This window comes from Ceratotherium simum, chromosome 20 (genome assembly GCF_057802395.1).
Source record: "Ceratotherium simum simum isolate JZ-2026a chromosome 20, ASM5780239v1, whole genome shotgun sequence".
Taxonomy (NCBI): Eukaryota; Metazoa; Chordata; class Mammalia; order Perissodactyla; family Rhinocerotidae; genus Ceratotherium; species Ceratotherium simum.
The window spans coordinates 1,210,571-1,229,856 of NC_141919.1; the positions used below are offsets into that span (position 1 = coordinate 1,210,571).

General features: G+C 40.8%; 1 protein-coding gene across 1 annotated transcript in view; it reads left to right on the forward strand.

The window, feature by feature from the left end:
* SLC35D2 (solute carrier family 35 member D2) overlaps nucleotides 1-19,286 on the forward strand; it is a 47,552-nt gene that overhangs the window by 3,670 nt on the left and 24,596 nt on the right. Inside the window, 3 exon segments of the mRNA XM_087444843.1 lie at nucleotides 9,111-9,144; nucleotides 11,398-11,484; nucleotides 18,216-18,283. Coding sequence (XP_087300969.1) covers nucleotides 9,111-9,144; nucleotides 11,398-11,484; nucleotides 18,216-18,283 — 189 coding nt within the window.

The window sequence follows — 19,286 nt, forward strand, 5'->3', positions numbered from 1 at the left end:
CAGGGTCCGGGCAGGGCCCACGGGGGCGCCCGGCTGCGCGGAAGCGACTGTCCGGGACTTTCCGGCGCCGCGCCGGGCCAGGCTGGCCGGACCCCGAGGTCCCTGGCGGGGAGGTGGCGCGGAGCGCGGGGCTGCCCTGCCCTCCGTGCACTTCGGCCGCGCCGGGTCAGCGGGCGGGCGGGGACAGAGCCGGGAGTCTGCGGACTCCGAGCCAACGCGGGGGGCTGTGTGCTCCGCACAGTGAGCGCGTTGCCACAGGCCCGGACCGTCTTCGCGACCTACAGAGTCGCTCTGCCCTCGGAGAGGCGGCGCCCTCACCGCCCGCTCCTGCAGGGCGCCGCGCCCCGCCGGGAGAGCTGCGCCCCGGGCTCGCTGACGCAGCGATCGAGTGTGACCGGAAAGGTGGGCGGGGCTTCGTGCACACCTAGCTGTTCAACAGTCGGATGAGGCCTGAAGCGGAGAGGCTTATTCGTGTTGTTTGGTCATTCTCAAGTACCAGCACCTTCATGGAAAACAGAAGTTCACTTGAAAACTATTAGAAGTACTGTTTTGGATTAGTGTACAGTAAACCAGCAAATTTGTGATTCCTTGAACCTATTTTAAGGACTAGAGAATCCTGTTGAATTCTGCTTTGGTTGTAGCAGCGTTGAAAGCACTGTGGATTTAGACCCAGCCCCGCCATTTAATAGCTCGGCCTCTTGGGCCAGTCTCAAAGTCAGCAGTTTTCTCAGATGCAGAAGCTGGAAAATTGCAACCATGTTAATTACCTCCCAGAGCTTTGCATGAGCTGTCATGCAAAGAGCGAGGGCTCTTTGTAAACTATGCTGTGCTACAAGACTGTAAAATCAGAATTTTATAAAGAGCCTGAAAAAAACCTCAGAGAGTGTCTTCGGCCTTCTTATTTTGCACTTGAGAAAGCTGAGCCTCGTGAGCCCGGCACGGTGCACCTGCAGAGGACGTTTACTCAGCAACTGCTATGAGCCAAGCCCGTGGCAAGCACCAGGGAGGCAGCTGTGAACAATACAGAACCCCTGCCCTGGAGACTCCACGTTAGTGGTAGAGACAGAAAATAAACGAGTGGCGTCTTGAATAAGCAAGGTGATTTCAGGTATGATACGAGAGTGCCTGGGGTGGAGTGTTGGCGTTCCAGCATTCCTCCCAGAAGGGAATGTGCCGAAGTGGGCATGCGCTTGTCCTGCTGGAGGAACAGAGAGGAGGCCACTGGGCTGAAACTGAATGAGCAAGTGGGAGAAGGTGGGAGACATGATGGGAAGGTGGACAGGGAAGGCAGGGTCTGATTCTCATTCATTTGGTGATTTTTATGAAGCACCTGTGATGTGCCAGGCACTGTTCTAGGCAGTTGGGATACAGACTTGAATAAAGCGGATTAAAATCCCAAATGTCATGGAGTGTACATACATCCTCCTGGAGCTTACAGGGAGCTTTCTAGTGGATCAATAAATCAACTAGTAGGATTTATATCATGTCAGATGTGGCTGTGTGGTCAGGAGGAAAAAAACAAAGCAGGAAAGGGAGTTGGGGAGTGTGGGCGTGGGAAAGAATTTGCATCTCACCATGATCAGTGAAGCTTTGCTGAGGTGACATTTGAGCCAAGACATGAGTGAGGTGAAGGAGGTGGAGGAAGAACATTCCAGGCATGGAAGAGTAAGGAGTTTGGGTGGGAAAGGTAGTAGATGGGGTCCCAGGGTGATGGATTCCTAGATTGTGTAGGGCCTTTGCGGCCACGGTTGAAGCTCTGAGGGAGATTGAGAGTCACTGGAAGGTGCTGAGCAGAGGAATAACATGATCTAAATCACTCTGGCTGCTGGGTTGAGAGCAGGTATTAGGGGACCAGGGTGGAAGCAGGGAGACCATGATAAATAGTTTTAATTTCAGTCTAAATGCAATTGGAAGTCCCTTGGAAGGTTTTAGCATGGGAAGTGACGTGACAATTTGTGTAATTAAAAAGATTTCTTGGGCTGGTTGGAGAACTATGGTATTGGAAGCAGAGAGAGGAGCTAGGAAGGATTGCAGCATTCTAATGAATAATTAGAATTCTAAGAGATGGCTTGGACTGGGGTGGGGGTCGCAGCGGATATGGAGAGAAGGGATGGATTGGAGATTTTGGGGGGATCCTATGGCTATTGGTGTTCTTTATAAGGTCTCTACCAGTGTTGCCGCGTGCTTACTGTGTCCGTGGGAAGCAAACCCTGCGTCAAAGAAATTAGAATGAACACATACTTAAACCTGGACCGTTTAACACATACAAGGCAAGCTAATGAAAGAAAACTTAAACACCTACGATAAAAAACAAGAGAATGCTATCAATAGGCTTTTTTGGGAGTGGTCGGCAGTTTTGTCAGATGAAGTCTGAAGAAGAGTCTCTACTTTCTGCACTTGAGTGAGCAGTGTGCTCTCTGGGCACAGTCAGGGCCTCCAGGAACATGCGTCTTCTTGCTGGAAGCAGGACCAGTAAACACTGGTGAAGGGCTTGGACGATGAAGGGCAGTGTCCAACCAGGAAGAATTGTTCTATGAGATATCTCATGCTCTAGCCTTTCCATCTTTAAAATTTTGAGTTCTCTGATTGAAGGAGGAAATCGAGTTTTTGTCTCAGCGAGGCAAAACCCTTATAACCCTTATATGTAGCCGTTTCACATTTCCGTAATGTAATATATTACACAGTTGCAGAACCGTGTTCAAATACCATTGTTTATTCTCTCATCTCAAAATGCTTTAGGAGCACCTTTTTGAGGGGAGAAGGGTTGGGGTGATTTGGTTACAACAATAAACCTTAGAAATGTGATCCAAACATTAGCTGTTTGAGGATAGGCTGTTGTGTTGTAGGATGGAAGGAAGGCCTTTTGGTAATTACCTAATTCACAGGGTCAGGGGACTGTAGCTCAGAGGATGTTTTTTCTCTTCCATTTTAAGCAGATTGTTTCTGGCTGGGGTATAAGATTGATGGGTGGTCTTAGTTATTTGTTAGTTTTAGTTTATTGTAATCTTAGAGTTACATGGTTCAACAGAGGTCTTTGAATGATGTGACCCTCTTGGGGGAGAAAAGCAAGGTCATCTAAGAATCTGTGGCCAGTTGGTTATACTAGTGGTTCTTCGAAATCAGATTCATGAGGGTTGTGCAGGTGGTCTGGAGTTGTTTTTTGGTTGCCATTTTAATACTATTCTCTATGACACGCAAAAATTTACTAATGGTACTTAATAAAAATGTAGAGCCTGGTTGTACTCAGTTCAACAAGTATGTGCCCTGTATTTGCCGTGCGTCTACTTCTTGATGCATCCCAGGGCTTTGGGCTCATTTAACACAGTGGTTTCCAAACTTGCCTGGTAATGTGAACTACTTGGAGAGGTTTTTATAAAAGCTATTGAATCAGAGTCTCCACTGGTGGGAACTGGAAGTCCTTCTTAAAAAACAAAAACAACTCCTAATTTTCTCTTACTTTGGTGAAAACCTGCTCTCCCCTGAAGACGCTGCTCCTTGTGGCCCCTCGGTCAGAGCTGGATCTTGGTCTCTCTCCAGGCATGGCCAGGAGGTGGGCTGGGTCCTCATAGCTCCCTGGAGACATAGCTCCCTGGAGACTCTGACTTGACCACTCCCTTTCCGTCCTCTGTAATGACTCCTGAGCTCCTGTGACTCCTTCAGTGAAGAGTCCTGGTCTTCCTCTCCCCCGGATTCGTGTCAGCCATCGGACATCAGGATCCACGTGTGGAACCATCGCAGCCGGTCTCCTTAAACTTCCCATGGTCACTCCCAGGGCCGCGTGCTCAGTGTGACTGTGCTCAGTGTGACTGCTCCGCTCCAAGTCTCCGCCTAGCTCTTTCTGCCACACCACCCTCCAGGCGTCCCTTCCCTCCTGGTCCAGCGGATCCTGGTGCCGCGGAGAGGAGAGCCACTCTGGAGCCATGTGCTCCTTTCCCGCTCCCGCCTTGGCCGGTGGTCCAGCGAATCAGAAGCTACTTCTGGGCTGGCTCAGTTGACTTCGAATTGTTGATCACAAACCTCAACCAGCTCTCTTTGTCTCAGAAATAGCTCTTTCAGGCTTTCTCCTTCATCCTGAAACCTTCTATAGCCCCATCCTCCACACTCCTTCTCTGATGCTTCAGTGAGAAAATAGAAACTGTCCAATGAAGCCCCTCCATGTCCTTCCTGCTACGATGGAGGAGCGCTTTGTTCCTGTGGAAGGCCCAGATGTGCACTTCTGGGGTCCGCTCCACCCGCCTCCTTCCATTGGCATCAGCAACTTCTGTCAGCTTAAAAACATGTTCTTGGGCCAGCCCCCCATGGCCTAGTGGTTAAGTTCAGTGTGCTCTGCTTCTGTGGCCCAGGTTACTGGGTGTAGACCTACACCTCTCGTCTGTCAGTAGCCGTGCTGTGACGGCAGCTCACATACGAAAAGAGGAAGATTGGCAGCAGATGTTAGCTCAGGGCAAATCTTCCTCAGCAAAAACAAAACAAAACAAAACAAAAAACGTGCTAGCTTCTCAAGCAAATGTAAACCTTCCCTTGATCCTACGTGGATTTCTCTGTTCCTTTCAGAGTCAGGCTCTTCAAAGAGTTGTGTACACATACTGTCGTCACTTCCTTGCATTCACTCTTACAAGAATTCAGTTAAGAAATTGGGATTATTTAAATACAAAGATGTACAAAGAAGACAATAATAATTATCCATATTCCCATTACCTAGAATCAATATCTTGAAATATCTAATTTTTTTAAAAGAAAATTCATTCTATTGTGATCATTATAAAGAATTCAAACAAAAGTAAAGTTTTAAAAATTACTGTAATTCACATTAGGCAATAATTTTAGACAGATCAATTGGAAACATAGATGCACAGATTGAATTATTTTTATATAAATGGGCCCATATTATAGATGCTACTTATTTACTCATTTATTTATAACTTTTCTTCTTTTTTTTGGTGAGGAGGATTGGCCCCGAGCTAACATCTGTTGCCAGTCTTCCTCCTTTTTTTTTTTTTTTGCTTGAGGAAGATTGGCCCTGAGCTAATTTCTGTGCCAGTCTTCCCCTATTTTGTATGTGGGTTGCCGCCACAGCATGGCTTGATGAGTGGTATAGGTCCACACCTGGGATCCGACTGGCAAACCAGGGCCGCCAAAGTTGAGCGTGCTGAATTTAACCACTATGCCACTGGGCCGGTCCCGTAAATCATTTTCTTTAATCCAAAAAGAAGTTGGAGAAAGGGGGCTTTCATTTAATTAATTTTTTTGAGGCTCACCTAGGTTCCCCACCACTTTTTATTATGAAAATTTCAAGCATACAGAAAAATGGAAAGCAGAGTACAGTGAACACCCATGTACATACCACTGAGATGCAATAGTTAACATTTTGCTTTATTTGCATTTTTCTCCTTAAACTGTTGACAGTAAGTTGCGAACATCATGATACTTCACTCTGAAATACTTCAATATGCCTCTCGTGAAGTATGGGTATTCTCCTACAGAGTGTCATTTTTGCTCTTAACAAACTTAACAATAATTTCCTAAAATAATATAATACAAAATCTATAATCATCTCAATTGTCCCCAAGATGTTTTTATGGTTGTTTTAAACATTTGAATCAAGATCCAGTCAAGCTTCATGCAATGTATGGAGTTATGTCTTTTTAGTTTATTTTAATCTAGAAAAGGCCCCCATCCCCCCCTTTCCCTGTGATATTGACTTTTTGAAAAGCCTGGGCTGGGTGTCTTGTAAGATGTCGCATATTGTGGATTGTCTGATTTATTTTTTGAAGTCTCATTTAACTTATTTTACTTTATTTCTTAACCGAAAGTTAGATCTAAAGGCTTGATTACATTCAGATTAAACATTTTTGGCAAGACTGCTTCATAGCTGACCCTGTGAACTTCATATTGCATCATATCAGGGTTGTCCCACCATTAGTCATGCTGGCTGCGTTTGAAGGCTTATTTAAGGTGGGGATTGCAAGTTGCATGTACGTATGAAATTTAGTTTTAACTGAATTGAACGGAGAAAAGAGATTAAAGTTCAACTAAAAGGATTGTTGACTTTCAAATATGTGTTTCTTTACTACAAGAGTTAATATTTCTTAAAAGATCCCTCCAAGATTGAGAAGTCATGAAAAACATTAAGAAGTTGAAGTCATTATGTTTATTTTGTAAACACACGTTTCCATTTTTGACGTTATGGATGACCTCTCTGCCGTGCAAGATGAGAACACTTGCACGCTCCTTCCCGTCTCCCTCTCTCCGAATCTCCTTTGATAATGTAGCGTCCTGCTGGGTAATTGTAGTCCCACAGTTGTTTGAATCTCTGCTATATTTAAATGATGCAGCAGTCAGCAACAGCCGTTTTGCCACAGTGTCTCCATTCCCAAGTTCATTATTTTGATTTGGCTTCTAATTGTCTGATTCCATTGTCAGGTAGTTTTTTTATGGAGAGTTCATGGCTGCTGCTTTAATCATGTTGAACATTCTTTAACAGATTTTTCTCTAAGACGGTGTGCTTTTAGATCTGAAAATTCAGTTTATTTTTTTTCCTCATGTCGAGGAAACGAATTTGTCTTTTATTTTTGAATCATTTTCTTCTCTCTTTATTGAGTTCTTCACACAGACACAGCACTTAGCCCTATATGGTGGTGTTTGGCTTCCATATCTATTTATCTTTGAGAGTTTGTTTTTTTCCTCTGCATTCACTGTGATTACCTCCAGTGTTGGTAATTCAGTTTTCAGCAGTGGCCGTTTAGTACCATGTTGTTTCCAAATTGTTCGTGTGGCAGTTGTGTTGTTTTGGTCCTCAGTTGGTTTCCTTAGATCTGTATGCTCCCTTTTCATCTTGTTTGACTGTTTTATTGTCTCAATTTTGAGCTCTTGTTTTATTGATGTCTTGTTCTTATTAAGGTGTTCTGTAGCTGGAAGCAATTATGAAGAGTTCCTTCTCTTCACATATTATATTTTCTTCTAGGCTGGGCTCTTTGTCTACCTTTGTAAGCCTTTTGTTGTTGTTTTACTGTTTGTTTATGTTGTTGTCTTATTGTTGTGTATGACGCAGTAGGTAGTTTTCTCCAGGAAGGAAGTATATTGAGGAATGCTCTTGGGATCCACTCCTATGGGGGAGTGAGGGATGCAGGGTTAGGCAGAGGGAGAGGGTGGGCTGTACTGCAGTCACAACAAAGCCTGACCCAGGGGCTCTGGAGCTGAGAGGGCTCTACGGAGTTGTCCAGAATTAGGGGGAGGGACCCTGGCCTTGATTCCCCTGCATTAGACCAGCAATTGAAATGCAGGCTACTCTTAAGGAGAGGATGAGCTTCAGCTGAGGACACTCTTGGGCAACTGGGGAATGAGTGCTTCAGTCCAGAAGGGGGTGTCTGGGTGGCACAGCCCGGCATCCACCATCTGGTTAATAAAATTAACCAGAGTTAATTTTATTCTCATGGTAATACTGTCCAGACATTCATTCTGTTTTCTCTGATAAGGTAGGTTGGTTCTTTATTCTCCTTTAGCCCTAGCTGAAATAGGTATATTTTCCTCTGACAGACAGGTTGAGAACTGAGGAATTTTTTTTTTTTTGGTGATATTCCCCCTTTTTTAGTAGCCTGAGAGAATGTTAAGTATGGTGTGAGGTAGGGGTCAGGATTCTGTATCCAAATTACTCAGTGCCATTTGTTGAAAGACCTTCTTTTCCCAGCTGCTCTGTACCGTCATCTTTATCATGAATCAGCAGTTTGTATGTGTGTGTATCTGTCCCCATCTCTGTTCTCTTCCCTTGTCCTGTTGGACTGTTGTGCACATATCACACTGTATCATTTATTGTAACTTTAAAATGAATCCTGGCATCCAGTAGAATCATTCCTCTAACCTTGTTCTTCTTCAAGATTATCTTAGTAATTTTTGCTCTCTGCCTTTCCATTCAGTTTTGGGATCAGTTTGTCAGTTTCCACAAAATACCTGCTGCTATTTTTTTCAGAGATTGCATTGATTTTACACATCAGCTGGAGGATAATGCGCCTCATTACAATATGGAGTTTCCAATCTATGATCTTTATTTAGGGTTTCTTTAATTTTTTTTTTTTTTTTTTTTTTGGTGAGGAAGATCAGCCCTGAGCTAACATCTGATGCCAATCCTCCTCTTTTTGCCGAGGAAGATTGGCCCTGGGCTAACATCTGTGCCCATCTTCCTCTACTTTATATGGGATGCTGCCACAGCATGGCTTGACAAGTGGTGCATCGGTCTGCGCCTGGGATCCGAACCTGCGAACCTGGGCTGCCGAAATGGAGGGCACACACTTAACTGCTATGCGACCAGGCTGGCCCCAGAGTTTCTTTAGTTTTTTAAATGTTGATTTATAGTTTTCTATTTAGAGGTCTTTCTTAGAAATCTTTTATTAGATTTTTTCCTGGGTATATTATTTAAAAAACATAGTATAATGAATCACCATGTAGCTGTCACCAGTCTCAATAATCTTGTTCTGTTTATATCCCTCCTCCACTCAATCCCACCATTTCCCCCAGATTATTTTGAAACAAATAAAAATATATCATCATATGCATGTCAATATGTATTTCTAAAGGATAAGAAGGACTCGTTGGTTTTAAAAAGACACCACCCCAGTATCATTTTATATTTAACAAAGTAAAAGTAATTCCTTAATACCATATAATCTCCAGTTAGTGTTATTTGATGTTTTTTTGGTGCTATTGCAAATGATGTCTTTAAAATGTTCATTTTCTTTGTTTCTTCTGGTATATAGATATATAAATGATTTTTTTCATATATTCATCTTGTATCCAGTAGCCTTGCTAAAGTTATTTATTAATTCTAATAACTTCTCTGCAGATTATTTTGGCTTTCTGCATACACAACCATGTTGTCTCTTAATATAATGACAATATGCCTCAAGGGGCAATAGAAGATTGCCAAGTTTAGCAACAATCAGTTTAAAAAATGAAAAAGAAATAAAATGAAAAGTGAACAAATTTGATGTTAAGTTTTCATTGTCTAAAACTGAAAAGTGAAGTCTAAGACTTTTTAGTAACTCCTGTCATTATGTATTATAGACTTCAAATTTTTATGAGTTGCTCAATTGTTTGTTATTCTATGTTCTTTGCAGTTTCCCATCACCAGTTGTTCTTGGAATTGGACAGGTAAGTAAAAAAAATAAATTAACCTCATAATTAGTCATAAGTATACATGGTGAAATTTTTATTTTTTAGGAAGATTGGCCCTGAGCTAACATCTGTCACCAATCTTCTTCCTTTTTTCCTGTTTTCTCCCCAAAGCCCCAGTAGACAGTTGTATGTCATAGGGGTACATCCTTCTAGTTGTGTGGGATGCCGCCTCAGCATGGCTTGATGAGCGGTGGCCATGTCCACGCCCAGGATCTGAACTGGCGAATCCCGGGCTGCCCAAGCAGGACTCGCGAACCTAACCTCTACGCCAACCGGGCCGGCCCCTACATGATGGAGTTTTAAGTGCTTGTGTTTAAGTCTGTGGCCTACAAATTTATTCCGCTGGCAGAGGACCAGAGATCATGGTACCCTTGGTGAAACACCATGAAATATTGACACACATTTTATTTCATTCTACAATTTAGGAACAGTTGTATTTGTAGGAAAAGCAACTACTTATTTTAACTTCCTTAATTGAATTTAATTACCCTAAAGCAAGGAGCCAGAAGAGTGAAAGCTCCAAGGCCTCGTAGGTAACAGATGAATGGCCTGGGGGCCAGGGTGGGGGGGTGAGCACAGTTGCCCCAACTTGCACTTGATATTCAGTTTTACGCCGCTGTCCCTGAGGAAAAGGGTGAGGGAGATGACAGAAGGCCCGTTCTGCTCTTATTGTCAGAAATCGGGAGTTTTTTCAAGAGAAGGAGGGAGTGAATTTTTACCTCATATCTCTCATTTGTAAATGCTGGCAACAAATTCAGATTTTTATAAAACTCTCTATGGGCCAAGCAAAACATGTTTGCAGTTTGCTTCCTGCAATTTGTGATTTTTGTTCTTAAGTATGAGCTTGGATAAGCTTTCAGACTAACCCCATTTGGCTGTTCCTGAAGTTTTCCATTAATATTAATTTGTGGTTTGTTTACTGTTTTGGTCGTATGCTGGTGATTTCCAGTAGGCAAGCTGTAACAGGCACCAAAGATTTTTTGTTTTGCTTTAATTTATAGGGAGAACAGCTTAAAATTATGAAAATTGTATCTGTTAACTAAATTTTTAATTGTGTATCTGGAAAAGGCTGCCATTTATATGATTAAACATTATTCTGGTTAAATGTTTTGCTAATATCATTATTAGCAACGTTGGGTTTTGCAAATCATTTTAGGGAGAAAGTAATAATAACAAGGAAACAATATGTTTCCTTAAGGTCAAAAATTATATTATCTGCATGTTTCAGTGTGAAAATATGTAGGGAAAAGCACATTGAAAGATGAGGGACTGTGTGATAACGTGCCCTCTGTAACCCAAGGCAGCTCAGTCCACTGGTTTGTACTCAATAAAGGTAAAGCCTTTCCCATTTGCAGTTTGTTGGGGGAAGAAGCCAGTAGACCTAATTTTAAAAGTCTGAATTACAGAATATTTTATGTAAGTATTAGTATATTTCTGTAAGAATTATAAAGTAAGTAATAAATACAAAGGACAGTTATAATTGAGGATGGAGTTGAGTTATATAAATCTATTGTAAGTATTAAGTTTGTAAACTCATTAGGATCAAGGTTTAAAATTATAATCATGTTGAAGGAGTCCTTAAAGTTTTGTATCCTAATATGGAGAAAATTGAATAAGTTCTAAAATTTGCATAGGAAGAGGATATTAAAATCTTTGATTTCATCTTAATAATCTGGAGTATTTCTAATATACCTGGTGTGCTCCAGATTAATAGGATTTGAATGAGACATTTTTGCAGTACCAGCTAGATGAAGAGAAAAATAAATCCCTTTTAAAATTTGTTTTTCTCTTAATTTGTCTTCTATGTTACAGAAATATTGGACTTTACAAAAAGTGTGTTTATGTGTGGAGTTTGCCCCCTCTCCCCACCCTCACACTCACTTTAAGGGGGAAGGTGACCATGTGCTTAGTCCATGTACAGCATGGTCCAGGATCGAGTGGCCTCGCTGACTGTGGTCACTCTGGTCACTTGTGGGGACACCATTCCTTTTCTCCTCCTGTCAGTGTTTCTTGAGCCCCTTGAGATGTGTGTGAGTATATTTGATGTTACACTTTTTGCCTGTGGTTCTGATGGAATCCATATGGTGGCAAGAAAAGTAATTTTAATATCCCAAGAAATAGTTGTGTTTTTTTTGGAACCTAGAAAATGGATTTTTTGGAATGTATTTCTTTTTGATGAATCTGTTTTCCAGATATTTTGCTGAAGTTTCTGTCTCCCCTTTTCTTTAGATGGCAGCTACCATAATGATACTGTATGTGTCCAAGCTAAATAAAATAATTCACTTCCCTGATTTTGACAAGAAAATTCCTGTCAAGGTATGTGATGAAAAGTACATATAGATATGATGGAAGATGTGAAAATATACAAATTTATCTTAGAGTACAGGTCCATTTCTATACATGCTGTGCTTCCTGGTTGCACTGGGTGGAAACTTCTTAATAAAGATTTTATAGCATTCAGTTATCCGTTAATGTAACATAGTAAAAGTGTGTGCTTAGAAATTGACATTAAATAAATGCTGTGTGTCTTCTGAAATGACAAAGCCCTGTGTCAGGGATTGGCAAGCTTTTTTGGTAAAGGAAAAGATAGTAAGTATTTAGGCTTTGTGGGCCAGACCATCTCTGTTACAACTATTCAGCTCTGCCACTGTACCATGAAAGCAGCCATAGATGTTATATAAATGAATCAGTGTAATTGTGTTCTCATAAAACTTTATTTACATAAACAAGAGGTGGGCTGGATTTGGACATGGCCCTAGTTTGCTGATCTCTGTTTTAAGTTTTCATTTATAGCTTGGATTGATAAAAGCCATAAGTGGAATGAAGAATACAATTTGATATACAGTCATGTGCTGCATAACTAGGTTTTGGTCAATGGACCGCAGATATTATGGTGGTGCCATAAGATTAGTACCATATATCCTGAGTGTGTAGTAGACTATACCATCTAGGTTTGTATAAGCACACTCGATGATGTTTACACAAAGATGAAATTGCCTAACAACACATTTTTCAGAATGTGTCCCCATCATTAAGCGACGCGTGACTGTACGTGGAAACACATGTTTTTCCCATGGTGAAACTAGAAACGTGAGACCTCCCGTTCCTTCCTGGGAATGTGGATGGAACTAACTTTTATTGAACAGTTGCTGGGTGCCAGGCTTTAGGCCAGGCGTGTAATTCTTAGAGCAGTCCTGTACAACTCGACAGCAGTGTGAAATGTGTTATAATGACGTTGGGATTTAGGAACGTTTAAATCAGACTGTCAGTTCCTTGAGGGTGAGCACCTCACATGGCTTGTTCACTGAGATGTCTCTAAGGCCTGGAAAAATGCTGGCATCTGGCGCTGGATTATTCATCAGGTTGACTAAGCACATGCTTATGGCATCAACAATCAGGGCCATCTGCAAAATGAGAAAAACAAAATGTTGAAGTATATGAAAGATATTAACCCAGTCATCATGGGAAAATCGAAATATTATTGGGCTTGCTTATGCTTAATTTAGACATAGTATAATTTTTAAAAACTTTAAAATATTTTAAATATCTTAAATTTGTGGACTATGATCTATACATAGGGAAAAAAGGCATTATACATATATATATTATTGAATGAATAATTACCCTTGTAACCACTACCCAGGTCATGAGATTGGATCACAAAATCCTCCTTACCGACTATTCTGACTTTTGTAATAATAATTTTCTTGCTTTGTAATTTTTCTAAAGTTGTATGCATCTATGAATTGTATAGTTTAGTTTTGCCTATTTTTGGACTTTATATAAAGAGAATCAAATTCTATATATTCTTTTGTATCTTTCTGCTTTCACTCATTATTATAACGGTAAGATTCATCCATATTGTGTGTTGCTATATTCTTTTATTTTCATTGTATGAATATACTACAATTTACTTACCTGTTTTACTGTTTATGGTAATTTGGGTAGTTTTTAGTTTGGGCGCTAGAAAAATAAAAAGTACTGCTCTGAACATACTTCTAGTTGGATCTCAGTGCACATGTGTTAGTCAGGTAGGGCTGCCATAACAAAAGACCACTGACTGGGGGCTTAAACAACGGAGATTTATTTTCTCACAGCTCTGGGAGCAGGAAGTCCAAGATGAAGGTGCCAGCAGGGTTGGTTTCTGGTGAGAGTTCTCTCCTTGGCTTGTAGACGGCCACCTTCTCTCTGTGTCCTCACATGGCCTTTCCTCTGGAGAAGGGAGCAAGGTGGTGTCTCTTCCTTTTCTATAAGGACAGCAGTCCTCTTGGGTCAGGGCCCTGTCCTTATGACCTCATTTAACCTTAATTACCTATGTAAAGGTCCTGTCTCCAAATACATTGCACTGGAGGGTTGGGAAAGAATGAATATGAATTTTGAGGGGACACAATTCAGTCCAAAACAGGTGTGCATGAGTTTCTCTGGGAAGTATATCAAGAAGTGGGACTGTGGGCTCCTGGGTGTGCATATCTTCAGCTTTCATAGATGGTGTCCAAGTGTTCTCCACGGTGGCTGTACCAGTTCACACTCCTGATAGAAGTGCGTGCAAGTCCACGTTGCTCCACATTCTGGCCAATCCTCGGTGTGCCAGTCATTTCATATTGCGGTAACCTGGGAGGTGTAGTGACATTTTCTTGGCTTGAAGTTGCATTTCCCTGGTCACTAATGAGGTTGAGCACCTTTTCATTTTTTAGTGCCCATTTGGATATCCTCTTTTGTGAAGTACCTGTTCAGCACTTATGCCCATTTTTCTATTGGGTTGATGTCTTTTTCTTACTAATTTGTGTAGGAATTTAAAAAAATATATTAGTAATAGTCCTCTTGTTATTTATGTACAGTATTACAAATACATTTTCTCTCTCTGTGGCATATCTTTTTATTTTCTTTATCATGTATTCCTTGTCATGAAAAGGAATCTTAATTTTAGTTAAATTTTATCAGTCTTTTCCTTTATGATTAGTCACTATTTTTCTTTTTTTTTTTTGTGAGGAAGATCAGCCCTAAGCTAACATCCATGCTAATCTTCCTCTTTTTTTTTTGCTGAGGAAGACCGGTTCTGAGCTAACATCTGTTGCCAATCCTCCTCCTTCTTTTCCCCCAAAGCCCCAGTAGATAGTTGTATGTCATAGTTGCACATCCTTCTAGTTGCTGTATGTGGGACGCAGCCTCAGTGTGGCCGGAGAAGCGGTGCGTCGGTGCGCGCCCGGGATCCGAACCTGGGCCGCCAGTAGTGGAGCGTGTGCACTCAACTGCCAAGCCACGTGGCCAGCCCACTATTTTTCTTATTTAGGAAATTCTTCCTTACTCTAAGGTCATGAAGATATTTTTCTATATAAAAGGTATATAGGTTTTCAGAGTTAGGTTTTTAATCTGCTTGGAGTTGATTTCTGTGTGTGGTCCGATTTCATGGTTTTCCCCAGTGGGCACTCACTTGTTGCGGACTCAGCTGAAGTGGCTGTCCTGAGTTCTGTGCCCTTCACACCGTGGTGTTGCCGTCCATAGGTGCGTGCATCTGCCTCTGGGCTCTCCGTGCTTTCTCACTGTCTGTCTGTGTGTTCTGCACCATTACCACAGTCTTAATTACTATAGCTTTATGAACAGTTTCATTATCTGGTGGAGCAAGTCTTTCCTCCTCGTTCTTGGTTCTTCACATTTCTTTGTGAATATTAGAAGCAGCTTGTCAAGGTTCAGAAAAAAATAACCTTTTGGGATTTTGATTGGGATTGCATTGAAGTTATAAAGCAATTTGGGATGAACTGACATCTTTCAAGTATTGAATCTTTCGATCCGTATGTATAACATGGTATACATACCCCTTCTTTAATTGCCCCCAGTAAAGTTTTATAATTTTCTCTGTAGAGTTTATTTTTGTTAGATGTATTCTGAGGTCCTTTTTTTTTTTTTTTTTTGCTACTGTATGTATCTTTTAAAAATATATTATTTGGAAAATTAGAGGTGCATATTTTTGTATTTCTTTTGTATATTATTTTTGTATCTGCAAAATAATGGAATATTTGTAATTTATTTGTAGTTTCTTTTGGATTTTTTCTACATTTGCAATCAGATCATCTGTAAAAAAATGAAAGTTTTGTTTTATTCTTTCCAACATTCTAACTTTTATTTTTTTTCACTTGCCTTACTGTATAGCATAGGACCTCTAGTGCAATGTTGACAGAAATGGTATTACTGGGCATCTTTGATCTTAAAGGAAAGCTTTTAACCTTTCACCATTAAGTATGTTGTTTGCTGTAAGTTTTTTGTAGATAGGTTTTATCTGTGTTCCAGTTTTTGCTTTTGCTGTATAACTTAGTGTTTCAAAACAATAATCATTGTATTATTTCTCACAGTGACTGTGGTGAAGGAATTCAGGAAGGTCTCAAGCGGGCAGTTCTGGCTTAGGGCTCCCGTGCAGTTGCAGACGGACAATGGCAGAGCTGAAACAATGGTGGAGTGCTTAGTGCAGCTGGAGGCTGGTCACTGATCTCTCTAACTGTAATCTCAGGCCTCTCCATGTGGTCACCCATGTAGGGTAGTTTGGGCTTCCTTACAAAATGGCAGGCTCAAGGGAGTCAGAATGGTTACATAGTGGCTGAAGTCTTCAAGGGTGAGTGTCCCAGCCAGCAAAGCCAAAACTGCATTGCTCTTTATGACCTAGCCTCGGCGGTCACGTAGCATCATTTCCACTGTACTCTATTCCTCAAAACAGCCCCATCCAGTTTTAAGAGGAAGGGACATAGACCCTGCCTCTGGATGGAAGAGAATGTCACTCACATTTTACGAGCGTGTGGGGTGGGAGACATTGTTACAGCCATCATCTCTGATTGTGGATTTGTGTTTCTCTTGATATTTCTGTAAGGTTTTTGTTTTGTCTTGTTTTTATTTTATATATTTTGAGACTGTATCATTAGGTGCCTAAAGAACTAGTTGAATCTTCCAGGTGAATTAAAGTGTTTAATTATGTGAGGAGGACCTCTTCTATTTCTCTTCTTTTAGTGTTGCCCTGGGAATTACAACAGGCACAGCTAACTTACCAGATTCTCAAGTTGACTAATGATTGTACTGTCACTCAACAATGCAAGGGCTTTCCCTCCATGTACCTCTCCTCCCAGCTTATATGCTCTTGTTGGCAAGTACTTTAATACTCTATTTAAATCTCACAATACGTTTTTATTTTCTTTTTTAAAAACAACCCTCAGTGCTTGTTTATATTTATCCACAGATTTACTGCTTCCTTTGTCTTTCTTTCCTTTTTGCATTTCACACTTTTCACTTTTCTCCTGATGGAAGTAACTCCTTTAGAATTTACTGATGGTCTGCTTAAATTCACTTAATTTTTGTTTGTCTGAAAAAGTCTAAATTTTTCCTTTGTTTTTGAAAAATATTCTTGTTAGGCGTGGAGTTCTAATTTATCAGAACTTTGAAGATGCAACTCTGCTGTGCTCTGGCGCCCTTGTTTCTCTCTGGGTTTCTCTGTTCCTGTTAGTTTTGGCCTAGGTATTTCTCACTATCTTCCCAGTTCTTTCATGCTTTTGTGAAGGTTTTAAGTTGTTTTATCTAGTATTTTTCATTGTTTTCAGCAGGGGGATTAGCACAAATAATCTAGCCTACTGTTAACCAGAAACTAGAAGTCAATATTGTTTTTATTTTGAATTATATATGGAAATAGGGGCAACTGATTCTTTTCAATGTCTGAGAATCTGTGAAGTTGTAATATCACCAGCTGTGTTATTGTTGAGTCAGTTGTAGGCTGTTAGCCAGAATGTTGACAAATAAAGGGGAAGGTCCTAGATCTTTTAGCCTCTCTTCATATCTTCTTTCTTGAGCAAATATCCTGGATAATAGAATTCTATAACTTTTCTTTTTGTAGATGGCACAAAGTATTTCAAAACCTTTCAAAGGATGTCTTGTCTGAGTTGCATGCTTAATGTCTGTTTAGTGGAATAAGAAATGTTGAACTCATCTTGATGCTGTGGACTATTATATCAGTTAAAAAGTTCTTAAAAGTTATTGTACAAACTAATGAAAGGATGTATATTTTTTCCACTTCCAGAAGACTAGGTTTTACTAGTTCTTATGTTTGTGTGTTCTGAACAGTATTTCTCTTGACAATCAGAAAATAATTCAGGAGCTCAGAGTTCAGTAAACTTAATTCAAGCTCAGGGTACATGTTTGACTTTGGTAGCTATTTAATCATTCTAGGCCTTTAAAGCAAATGAAGTAACTCCAAAGTTATGTGGCTGGTATTCGCAACTTTTTTTTTTTTTTTTGAGGAAAATCAGCCCTGAGCTAACATCCATGCTAATCCTCCTCTTTTTTGCTGAGGAAGACTGGCTCTGAGCTAACATCTATTGCCAATCCTCCTCCTTTTTTTCCCCAAAGCCCCAGTAGATAGTTGTATGTCATAGTTGCACATCCTTCTAGTTGCTGTATGTGGAACGCAGCCTCAGCATGGCAGGAGAAGCAGTGCGTCGGTGCGCGCCTGGGATCCGAACCCGGGAGTGGAGTAGTGGAGCGCGAGCACTTAACCGCTAAGCCACGGGGCCGGCCCTATTCACAACTTTTTGAAAGGGTCGCCAACCGTGTGACATTCCAATGAGAGCTATGACCCTTTTCCTTTGTCCACAAAAATGCATATATGCGTAGATAACAGAAATTTGCACACCTTTGCACAGGCCTTCGGAATCTCTTGAATAAACTATAAATACCCATCTTCAACTCACCAACCCACCGACAAGAGAGGTGCTTGCTCAGAGCCTTCCTTTGGGGAAATAGTCTACTAATGTGGCCAAGGTCAAAATTTTCATCTCTATCCAGCTTCCCATCCCCCCACCCCACATGATTATGGATATCACTGCCCACCTAATTATTTTGATCATATGGAGAAACTCATGAATGTGGTTTGGATTCTGGAAAATTCACAGTCATTGCAGGGAAAGGAAATCAGAATGATTTGCTTACTGATGGGGAGTGAATGTCACCATTTTTGTATGTGAAAGAAAAGAGGTTATTGGAGTTCTAACCAAATATTCTTTCTTTTTTTGTTGAAGCTGTTTCCTCTGCCTCTTCTCTACATTGGAAACCACATAAGCGGATTATCAAGCACAAGTAAATTAAGGTAGAGAGTGGGATAATGGTTGATGGGAGGTTCTGCACTTGTTTGCTTCTAATGGTACAAAAGACCAAGTTTGATTTTTCAAGATATTGCTTGGGCTACATATAGAAGACAGTCATATTTAGTAATTTAAGAAAATAAGATAGAGTTTTGACTTGAATTTGATAATGCTTTTAGGAATGTTAAAAGCCAATATTTTTTCCTTGTGTTCAAGTCTGAACATAGAATGTGAGATCTGTGGAAGTTAGGATAGGGAAGGTATGATTTATCCAGGAAGATGCACTTAGATGAATATGGTTCTGAGTAACTTTTGGTATCATCACCGTTTTATAAAAGTGGAACGTTCTGTCAGATTTGGTGTAGCTCAGGTTTGGTACGGGGAAAAATAAATGACAGACTTTATTTTCAAGTGTGTGCCATATACTTCTGAAATTTGCATCTGCATTTATTTTAGGGTCCTTTGATTGACTACTTTTGTTAAAAGTCACTGTAAAAAATGAACATAGAAGTGTAAAAAGACCAAGCCATCCTATAAATCGGAAAACGTGGTGTGAAATATGTAGCCTAATGAACACACATTAGGATCACCAACCATGTGCCAAAGACATAAATAATGAGAAAACGAAGTTTGTGCACAGGGTGACAGAAATAGAGGAAAACCTGTTTGTATAGTGAGGGTGGGAAAGAGGCAGGTGGGAGGTAGACCAGAAGGAGAGAGCGTGTAAAACGGAGAAATGTGAAATTAGGCCTGTCGTCTTTCACTGTTGTTTGGAAGGACAGGTTGTGGTTGTGAAAAACAAAACGTGAAATACTGTTTTTAGTTATAAGTTTTAGTTGGCTTGTTGTTTCCTTCTGGGATTAGGACAATCAGTGTTCCTCAGATTTGTGTTAAAGCTCCCTGTGGTAAATGCTAGTGCTGTCACCACGTGTGCTGTTGGCCTGGCTGAGTTCACCTGCAGCTCTGGGGGCGGTGGCTTCAGTTAACACTGACAGCTGCTCCCCTCGT